Genomic DNA, 11,394 nt, shown 5'->3' with positions numbered 1-11,394 from the left:
AAGGGAAGGGAAGGGAAGGGAAGGGAAGGGAAGGGAAGGGAAGGGAAGGGAAGGGAAATTTCTTACAACCTGGAAAAGAGAAAGGATACTGTCTCAGACGAAAACTGAGAGCAAACAGTAACACTGCAATAGCCACATTCCCAGCTCAGTAGTTCTGGTGTTGAGGCCAACTCAGGGTGCTGCCAATGTGTATGTTAATGTTTAAAGATACATGTGGGCTTAGGAGCAGGTTAAAGTACACAGTTAGCCCTGGGCAAGCCTGAGATCTCTCCATTTCAAAACATAGGAAATGCTGTAAATACCATAGCAAATGCAATTACCAGAGCGTGATAAACACCACTTCGTTAGCAGGGACCACAGGAGGCTTCTCCTGTTCCAGACATTTCTGACAATGAGCAGGAACCAGAGGTCGATCCTGAAGTCTGGACACAGAACAGGCAGGCAAATGTCTCAGGGATGCCTCTAGTCTGGGATTTTGTTTTTAGCCCTACTCTATCCTGATGCTGTGATGGAAGGGTCTGCTCCTTCACATCCTGAACATCTGCAATGTGTTTCTTGAGCAATGACTGTCTGTAAGGAGCGGGATGCGTTCCAGCGGCTCCACAGTGCCAGTGACTTGGAAGCATCAGGACATTTCCCATCAGTAGTTCAGCTGCTTCTAGACATGGGTTAAATATAGGAGGATTTTGTCACTGGATGTGGTTTCAAGCCATTTTTATTACAATGGGAAAGATTTGAGCATATAGTATTATTTCCAAGACACATTTAATCTATGATTCTGCACCTTTGGGAAAAGAACCAAGAATCACATTTGTTCTCTTGCCCTTTGAAATCAAGACTTAAGAAAATAAAGGCTCAATTAGGATTTCAAGGGACAGAGTGTGAAGTGTTCACTGAACTCAGACAAAATGTGCCTGAGCCTAAAATGTGTAAAAGGGCAGAATCCCAGTCACTGATGGTGGTAAGAGCCCTTCCCCTGGGTCTTCTTAAAACTGTTTGTTTCCAATCCACAGGCTTTTTCCACATCAGCATTTACATCCAGCATGCCTGTAGCTCTCTGAAGAGCTCAGGAAAATTGCAAGTGATTTTTAGAAAAATTCACCTCCAGGTTGCCTTTTTTAATCCAATTGGTAGATGTGGGCTTTGGATGCTATCTGGTACCTTCTCAGGAAGGGCAGAAATTCAGACCTGGCTTTCTGGTCATATTAATTTCCCTTTGCAGTATACAGTGTCATGGAAACTTGCTTCTCCCTCAGTGTATTTTTCCCTACTGTCATTCATTTTACAGATAACTTGACTAACAGTTGTAGCAGCCTTCTTCCAAAAAAAGCCCACAGACTGGGGCAGAAAAAGGAGGTAGTCACTGCATTAGCTGCCAGGGGCACCTGCAGTGATTTGAGCAGCAATCAGCTGCAATTGGTCCACCAAAACTGTATGTTCCCAGTCCCTCAAAACCAGCCACTCTGGTTTGTCACTTCACATCAGCTGCTGCAAGGGGCTGTATGCTTCCAGGGCCGGTGGCAAAGCCAAGCCTGGCACCTCAAGGCTGCTTCTGACTGAGCACAACAGGGCAAGGACACTTCACTGGGGGAATTTGGAAAGATACTTGGCTGGTAGAGGCAGGACAGGTTTTAAAAGGCTCCGTCTGCAGCTTCCATTAGGGACTCGAACTCCTGCTGCCTCAGAGCCAACTTGGCTTGTCATTTGTGAAAAAAACACCAAAATGCATAGGCTGGGAGAAAATATGCCCCAGATTAAAAGATCTCATCTCCCTTCAAGCCACAAGGGCTGATCTGGTTACAGGCAGCATTACAGGTGTCCTGTCTGCCAGCTGCCAGATGGATTTTGGTGGCTGTTGATTTTAATAAATGTTCTGCTCCATCTTTTTCTGTATCTATCTCACAGGTGGGTCAGCAGAGAGAGAGAAGTTGAAAGAAAAGACTTGTCCCTGGATTCAAGGTCAACTGGAGCCAGCAACCAAAACAAAGGCTAAATCTGCCTACTGTGTAGGAACAGCACGTGCATCGGGGATAGATCCTGGTCCAGGCCTGCTGATCCATACAAATCATCCTTCTCACCAGCTGACCAACAAAGACTATGGATTTGGACACACAAAACCACCCAACACATCTAGAGACTCACGGATTTACAGAGGAGCATGGTTGCTCCCATAATTGGGTTGAACAACCCAAAATTTAGTGACCTCCCTCATTAAGGCTGATCTTGGACCAGAAAACTTGCCTGAGACTCACTCTGAATGTATTCCCCAAAACAGCTGGCCTGAACCAAGGTCTAGGAAAATCCAAACAATGAAGAGCCATATGTAGCCAGCTCAAATGTTTGCTTCCCCTTCCTGTTCCCAACCCAATCAAAAGCACTGAAATAGTCCCAGTGGGTTACTCTGAGCAGGATGTCAGGAGTCATATTTGAGCATCTTCCAGTAGCTCCCAGGCTAAGTCAGTGCCTCCACTCTCTGAGACTGAAACATCATGGGACAAGTATGAATACTGGAGCATGACTGGATCAAAAAATACCCATGATCTGCTTCTTTATTTTGCCTCAGGTTAAGAAGATAATATGTCCACCTTACGAGAACACCAGCCTCAACCCTTCCCCTTGGAGGTCAGGTCCCAGATATCTGGGTAGCACCTTCAGTACACAAGCCTGTGTTTAGGAAGGTGATTTGGCCATGGGCAAAAGCACTTTCAAGCACATATTGTCCTTCATTTTACAGCCCAGGTCCACATCAGCTGCCTTTCCCTGCCAACCAGTTCTTTCACCTTTCGCAGTACATGTGTGGTGGGATGTCTCCTCTCACTTTCCCACACGGGGGAGGCTGTGAACAGGAGAGCAGAAAAACAATAGTATCGCTCACACGGGGAAGGAGACAATGGACTGAAGTCAGTTTCCTCATGTTTTCTTGTTGCTACTTTTCCCGTGACAGCGTCATCTCCAGAGGGCATGATTGAGAGATCCACCTCTCACTACAATGCTGCAATTCCCAGCCCACCTTCAGATGAGGATGCTTAGGGTGGGCTTCAGACTTTCCACTGCCCTCCCCAGAGGGAGGTATCTCCCACCTCAGCCACTTCTGTGCTAAAGCAGAGGGAACATGATCAGCTCAATGTCAGCACCACCTCTCCTACCTACACAGTGCCTTGGCTAAGAGGCTTCTTCTAAAGGTCAGGGGATCCCAAAAAGCTCTTCAGCCAGCTAAGCAAGCACTGCAGCAGGATTTGTGCTCAGCAACATCACTGCATGTCTTTCAACCCCATCTGGGCTGGAAACCTCAAGGATACAGCATCCCTCTAAACAGCCTTTGTGTCTCTCAATGTGCAGCGCTCAGCCCACAACTACCAAATGCCTCTGTGGCCACCAGCAGTTTCCCACCCCTGTGGCAGTGCAGGAAGCCACACAGAGAGCCAGAAAGGTGTCCTGGGGCTGGGGTCAGATGCCTGTTCACCACCGACTTCACGTACAGCAGCAGATAGTGTCGTGCCACGAAATGTGGAATGATTTAGTGCATTTGGCAGAACTTCATTAAAGTGTGACTCTGGATAATTAAAAGCAGCCTGGAGCCATGTGGGTCTCCATTCACTGCCAATTCCTGGAAGGATTGCTGCTTCGCCCTTTGGAGGAGGCAGCAGTGCACACACACACACACATAGCCCTGGCTGTCTAGGCATTTCCTTGCTCAGCGGGCTGGAAACCGGATATTTTTAAGGATATTATGTACTTGGATGTGCCTTAGACAAAGTCAGAGAGCTGTGCTCTGGAGTAATCTGCACTACTTGATAGACAGAATGTCAGTCCAGACACGTTCACCAGGAGCTGTGACACTATTTGGGGCTCCCCTCACATCATCCTGTCCTTGTGTTGGTACCAGGAGGGTGCATCTTGGCAGCTCCTCGCCAGTCTGGGCTGCCAGTGGGGACAAGAATTCAGCTGGGTGAACCTTTTTCAACCCCAAATTCTGACTGTTCACAAACGATATCAAATTCAAGGCTCCCACACTACATCAGGTCATCCCTCCTGCATTATATATGGCAAACAGCCAACGTGTCCCCCAGCAGAAATAATGTGCCTCTAAGAGACAACCAAAAACCAGAGATATTTCCCATTTTTCTCCTGGGAAGAGCTGCTCAGAACACCTTCTGTGTGCTATAAATATGATAAAGACCATATGCAATGGAAACATCCTGTGGATAAGACTATTGTGTACTCCTTTGTGATCTTTTATTCTGTATTTTATGGGCCTGTGTGCACGTGGGAAGACAGAAAACTGATAGGGGGGTGCCAATCAGAACTCTAAGAATCCCCTACCACAGCCTGGGTGGGAAGATCTGGAAATGAGTCAATGCCATTTCCATGCCAAAAGACTCTTGGGGATGTAACCCAAATGTATCAACTGTCTCATGGTCTTCCCGTGTCCCAGACACTTGTCAGCAGTTCTCCATTTCACCTAATATTGCTTACATGTACTCAAATTAAACACAGATCATAGGGAGAGGGTACAATATGGGTGGGTTTCTGGGAGGAAAACAGAAGTGCTGTAAATCACTATGAAAACAACAGAACTTTCTATCATGGTGTTAGCCTAATGGAGAAACAACCCCTCTAGCAAATGGCAGGGCAAGAAACCACATGTAAAAGAAGATTTCCAAACCTCTAGATACTGGACCTCACTTCTATCTATTTTGAGGTCTTTTTGCCCTGCCCTTGCCATGTACCACCATTTTTAGCCAAGATTAATTTCTACTTCCCTAGTGCTTTAAGACCAGAGAAGGGAGAATGCTTAATGCAGCCCATGACACAAGCAGACACAAAAGACCAGTACATGGGAATAAAAGACAACTGTCCCCACCAAGCCAGGCTGTCACCTACTCATTTTCAGACTAGTTCTCCTAAAACCGCTGGCTCTGGACTCCATGACTAGCATTTTCCAGTCTTACCATTCATCTCCCAGCACTCAGAGCAGAGAGGGAACTCCAAAGAGCAGAAGTTCCTAATGTTTAGAAGAGAAAAAACAAATTGCTTTTTCATTTCGACTCAATGGATAACATGGATGAGATCTCAGATGAAATCCAACACAGTTATCAGCTTATTTTTTTCTAGTGGCTAGAGTTTTCATGATTCACAGAGCAGAGTCACCTTCAGCTTCACTGACATCCATCTCAGCTGCCACAGGAAGAACTCTGATTCCATGCATCCAAGGCAGCTTGGACTCTCTCTGGATATGATACTATTTTATCACTTTCAAAATCAGAGTGAGCAGAAAATTGATGGGGATTTCCCCAACTTTCCTTCTTCCTTTCACCTCTCCAGGGACATGTTCCCTGGGGAGATGGATCAAAACAGGACCCCACAGTGAACATCACATGAATAAGCTCTTCTCTGGTAGCCCAAAGAGCTTCAGTGTAAGTGGCTATTTCTGCACAGTTTGAGCCCTCAAACTATGCTGTGAAGTGTCACAGAATGAGACCCACTAGAATTCAACTGGTTGAGAGCATCAGGGAAGAGACAGGCTGAGACCAATACCAAGCAAATATGTTGCTGCCTACAGATTGACTCAAGGATCCGACCCCCACGGTTGTTGCTGAAACGCAAGCAGTTCTGAAACTATTTCCTCTACTTCCGCAGAGTAAGAATGCCATTTAATTTAATTTTTGCTTTGCATATAGTGCCAAGACCATTTATGCAATTGCTTTTCTCATCCGGTCCCCTTTTCAGCTACTCCAAAACCTTGCAGGTGTCCCAATCAGGTCATCAGGTTGTTACAGCAGCCAAAGTGCCACCTGAGAAGAGGATCCAGGCTGGAAGATGCTGAGCAGATATTTGTAGACTGCCAGGCTAACCCAGTAATTAACTTGCTTTTTATTTGGGACACAGACTACTCTCATAAAAGCTCTATTATTACCCAGACAAAGCTCTGGAGGTCTCTCAGAAGGCAAGTCCATTCATCTAAATCAATTGAGGTAACAGCATGATTGTGGCTCTGCTGCTTGAGAGGAGACAAGTCAATGCACAGAGACAAACGTAATAAAAACTATAATCTCCCCCTGCAATCCCACTGATCTTAGCTGAAGTTATTGGGTTCCTTAATTTCCATGGGCTTTATCTCAGTGCTAGGGCTCTCACTGTTGCTCATGACTGGTTGGACACTGCCATTATTCCCTTGTTATGATACACTTGGGGTCATTTTGCAATGCTCCTGCATGAATAAAAGGGGAGACCAAAAGACCACATTTCCCTATTAACCCGTTGACAAAACCAGGAGTTAAAGTCCTCCTGAATAATAAATATCTACAAGTGTTATTACACACTTCTATAGCCCTTATTGACACCAGACCTCAAGTCACTTTGGTGTAATCTCTCGTATGCAGGAAGGGCAACCAGGTCTTTATGAGACCAGACAACTCTGCAGAAGGCCAAGTCAGGAGGATAAATTACAGCCCCCAGACTTGCACTAAAAACTCTTTGGGGGAGGCAAGATTTCAATCCCAACCTACTGCATCATCCCCAGGCTTAGCAGCAAGTACTGTGAGAGATAAAATAAGGACAGTTCCCACTCCCCAGCTTGAGCAAGCAGAAATCAATCCCCTGCGTGTAGAAAAATGTCCTTTATCACTTCAGCCACATGAAAAGTTTATTGTGAGAAAGAGGTATTGGAATATGTGGGTGCCACCTGGGCCTTTGGGACTTTCCCATTCCTCCCCTCCATCCCTGCACCGCTGATAAAAATCCTTTTGAGCAAGAAAAGGTCACAAGGCTGCTCCCTAAAAGTACCAGCAATGAAACACCAGCACTGCAAGCTGCACAAGAGAATAACTGGGTGGCATGCAGGGGTTTGTGGGAAATTTTAGGAACACTGAGGGAATCAAAGGGGAAAACATAAAGGGGTGTCTGGTAGTTTCCTGAGGCAGGAATCTGCATGCTGGCAGGCACAGGAAAGCCTGGCATGGCCACTGTCACATTTCACAAATCCCTTGATACATCTGCAGGCCTTCCTTCAGGGATTGACATGAGATGTGGGCTAAAACATGGAACTTCTAAGAATTTTAGTTAGGTTTGTATTGCTGCTTAATTGTTCCTGTCTTTAATAAAAGCACCTTAATAAAAACTGCTGTCTGTAAGGTTCCCTGGATAGGTGAATAATGCATTTCTCCCAGGGGCAGAGGGTGGGAAAAATCATCTAAAACTGTAATCCTGAAAGAGAATAAAAAGGGTGTTCCTGTGTTATTACCTCCATGAACATCAGCTCTGGGACTGGACCAAACCTGGGACCCAGATACTTGCAATGTGCTGCAAGAAGGAACCCCTCACTCTGCAAGAAGTTTCAACCACTCATTACAAACTCAGCTCCAACCCCAAACCTGGTGGGACCTTCATGTTTTAGCAACAATCTTGTGGAAATCACTGCAGCAATGAGATGGAGTAAAGCAGGAGGTCTGCAAAGATCTCTAAGGAGCTGAGATAAAAGTCAAGATGGAGCTCAATTAATTATTGCCTCTGAAAACGCCAAAGCCAAAATGCAAGTGTCAAAAGAAGTGACAGCAGGAGCTATCATTGCTCTCTGGAGTGGCCATAACAAGCACCTGAGTGAATTTATGAGACTGTGGGGTTATTGGAAGACTGTGGAAAGCAGCATCTGGCCCTCAGCCCAGACTGCAAGGGGCTTAAAAAGGCAGCTGTGATTAGCTTCCAGCAAGAGCAGCAGGCTCAGGATGAGGAATGTATTATCCCCAGTGAGATGTGCCTTGGGTCTGGCCTCCTTTCACCACATGCCTTGGGGCTTTCTGAAAACTGTAAAGGTTTGCCTGTGAGGGAGAAGGCAGGTGGCATATCCCAGTATATCAAAAAGTTCCCACACATCTCTTTGTTCTATTTTGCATCATCAGACACATTTGCTGGAAGGAGGAAAAAGAGCTGTCAGGATTTTCCTCATTTCACCCATTGGGAAAGCCCGGACAAGGCTAGCTGCAACAAGGAGCACTGCAGAGAGAAGAGGGCAAGCAGGAGGACAACATGTCAGTGGTCACCTTTGGGTCACCTGCTCTGTGGCCAGCTGAGGAACACCCTGCAGAAGAGACCTTTTGCTGGGAGCAGCATTACATGAGGCAAAGACACTCATCCATCATAGGGCTCTCTCACATTCTGGCTGAGCACCCCAGAGCCACAAACATGAATTATTCATTGTAATTGCACAGAGCCGAAGCCTCCTTTGAAATGACCACCCCAGAAATATATCAAGGTCAGGGCACAGGGCCATAAGCAAATACAGGGATTCAAAAAGTCTTTCAGAGTATGAGATCCAGCTGTAAACAGGAGATTTCATCCAGACCTACTCGGTCCCACTGGTTTTTGACAGAGTTGCTTTTTAAGGTGTCCCTGCATGCAGCTGTTCCAAGATCCACAGACAGGACCCTACCTATTAACTCCTGGAATGAGACCTTCATCTCAGCTGCCTTCTGCTCTGAGGATCTCAAGATTTCCGTTGCTTTCTCTCTGACTGCACAAAACATTCATGATGTATTTTAACTCATAGTTTTTGCCAATGAGGCCCCTGACTCCTCACTGCAGTGTGAGCCTCATCGGAAGACCCTTCTCTCTCTATCCAAGCTCTCCATAACTTGACACCATCACAGAACCCCCCTTTGGATGTCCCCAGGCTCCCAAAGAACCTCCTTTTCAAAAAACTTAGAGAATAATGCCCTGAGTTATGCTCACTTTCTGTGCCATGAAGCTAGCACGTGCCACAGATTTCATCTTAGGAGCCACCACGGGGCAGCTCAGCTGAGCACACTTGGAAATGGAAATTGTTTACACTGTGACGGGATGTGAGTAGACACGGTGCCAATTGGGAAAGCCACCTCTGGATGTAACAAGGCAGAGAGAGAAGCAAAACACTAAAGAGAGATGCACCCTGGACACAGACACCTGCATTGAGAAGATCTGGGGAACAAATTCCTAAGCCAGAAATGTCGTCCCCTTCCCAGGCTGGGGCACGCAGGCTCGGGGAGCCGGCGCTCGGCTGGGCAAACACAGATGCAGGAGCTGAATGGGAGCACAGTCAGCCTGAACTATTTTTAACTGGTGCAGAGGAAGCTTTTACTTTTCATTACGAAGGGGAGACAAAGTGTCCATCAGTTGTGCTGAATTTGTTCCCTGGACGGGTGGGTGTTGAAGCATGCAAAGCCCCCGGCCCGTCTATAGGACCAGCAGCTGACCCCCTGGTCTGGTCACAGCTGCAGGGTCAAAGAGAGCAACAGCTGAAATGCACTTTTGATACATGTGCTCAGGGTTGCCCCAACTTACCCTGGGGGGTTCTGCCTTGTGATTTCCATTAAATCTGACTGGTAAGAGTCACTGCTGGCATAAAGGAGCACCAACCCATCAAGGTCCCCTACAATGAGCTCAGCACGACTAAATAAACAGTGCAGAGGCATCACAGTCAGGCACTGGCAGTTGGATCTGGTGGTCCCTCAATGCCACTTTGCTCCCCTGGAGAAAAATCCATGGATTTGGCAGCAGCAGCACTTTTACTTGCCAAATCTGTTGGTTGGGGCACTGGGGAGCCTAGGGGCTGGCACAGAGGAGGCAGGGCTGGGACCAGGGCTCTCTATCTCCCCCTTCTTGCCTAGCCAGGGTTACAGCTCTGTAATCTAATTGTAAGATGATTCATTTTCTCTTAAACATCAATTCCTGCTGCTGTCCCCAAATATATATTTGAACAGCACCATTGCCCACTCCCTCCCCAAAATATCAGCAGTGAGAAAACACTCACGGGGCATCCCAAGGAGAGGGGCTGTGTCACCAGCCAGATGGCCACACAGCAGCTCAAACTTTGTATGCTGGCATTCAGCCAGCTGGTGAAAGGAAAGGGCTCCGACAGCTACTGAACTCCCTCCATCCATCTCCCAAACAAGCCACTTGTGCATCTGCTGCCATACATAAACATTGTGCCCTGGGTGAAGCCACGGAAGACACAAGCGATGACACCTGTCCTGTCCATCCTGACCTGAAGAGATGCTTATAATGTTCTCAGCTACCAGGGGAAACCACACGCCTCACAAAACAAGGTTTGGCACTAAACCAGCTCCCCAAGTTCCACTTCTTCAAAAGTGCATGCACATCCAGAACATCCACGCACATAACAACAGGTTTGCTGCTCTCTGCCAAATAAGTATTTATTAAAATCCTGCATTTATTACACACACTACAGTCCTATAAAAGGGGCTTAGAAGCCACTAACCGTGGGCATCGTTGGACTTTCTGTACTTTCTTAAGGGAGAATTGCCTAGTGGGTGAACTACTTGCTGTGGCCTCCCTTGAAAGGAGAAAGAGACATTTCTTTCAGCTTGTTCAGAAGTATGTGCTGACATTGCTCAGACGAACCATGCCCTCATGGTTCAGATGAAACGTGCCCTCAAGAGTCTCTTTTCCCCCAGCAGCTACAAAGACAGCTTAGGGCGATTAGTTCAGTAGATGTTTATGCTGTTATGTGGAGTCAGGCAAGAATAATCCCTTACAGTCTGTTGTGGTCCAGGCACTGCTCTCGCTACATGAGATGAACACAGAAGTACAAAAGCAAAGCTCTGCTCTTGAACATTTTAGCTGAAGTTAAAGAATGGGGTCTAGAGATAGCAAACCCAGGAATGATCTGGATGGAATAGGACAGGATTGCAAGCAATACTGGTTTTCAATCTACTGTTCATGAACAAGTTGATACCAAGCTTTGCACAGGTCCATGGGAAGCTAAAGAGCTAACACAGAGGCCAGCTTTGAAAAGAGAGTTTAATATCTTCCCACCAGTGTGTTACTTTGCCAGTGATACCACCACCTAAGGAAAAGGAAAATCAGGGACCTACATTTGTATACATATGTTCACAAAAGACATGGGAATGCCTGTGGCCCGCTTAGAAAACAAGCATTGGAGAGCAAATAAATCCCTTACCCGGTTATCCTCTTGAATCTCCCAGTCACTGGAGAAGCTCAGCACATGCTGTGCCTGTGAGCAGTTTGAAAACTGGAAAAGGCTGGCAAACATCCTTCTGTTCTCCTGGGTATCGGGGAAAATCGCCTCCTGGAAGTTGACTCCATGAGGCAGGAGGATGTAGTTCTCATCCATTCTGAAACACAAATTGCACTGTGAGAATGAACAGCACTTTCCTGTAGAAGTCACCCATCATACTTCAGCCTGGCTCAACAAGTGCCACCGAAGTCATACAGACTTAGCTGACAAGTCACTCTCAGGTGTCCTGGCACTTAAGTCTCCAAGATGGCAATTTCCACCATGGGAACTGGATCAGGCAGCAGCAGTAATGAACTAATAGGCTCCTACAACCCTGCAGACACCAGTGAAACCCCATAAAGGAGGCAAATCTGTATTTTGAG

At 46.7% G+C, this 11,394-nt stretch overlaps 1 protein-coding gene across 1 annotated transcript in view; it reads right to left on the bottom strand.

The window, feature by feature from the left end:
- The window catches only part of CCDC3 (coiled-coil domain containing 3), a 36,840-nt gene that overhangs the window by 24,328 nt on the left and 1,118 nt on the right, over positions 1-11,394 (bottom strand). The window contains exon 2 of the mRNA XM_017807787.1: positions 10,955-11,129. Within this exon, the coding sequence (XP_017663276.1) occupies positions 10,955-11,129 (175 nt within the window). The remainder of the gene's footprint in view (positions 1-10,954; positions 11,130-11,394) is intronic.

This window comes from Lepidothrix coronata, unplaced genomic scaffold (assembly GCF_001604755.1).
Source record: "Lepidothrix coronata isolate B3197 unplaced genomic scaffold, Lepidothrix_coronata-1.0 Scaffold20, whole genome shotgun sequence".
Lineage (NCBI taxonomy): Eukaryota > Metazoa > Chordata > Aves > Passeriformes > Pipridae > Lepidothrix > Lepidothrix coronata.
This window is presented reverse-complemented; position numbering and strand designations above follow the sequence as displayed.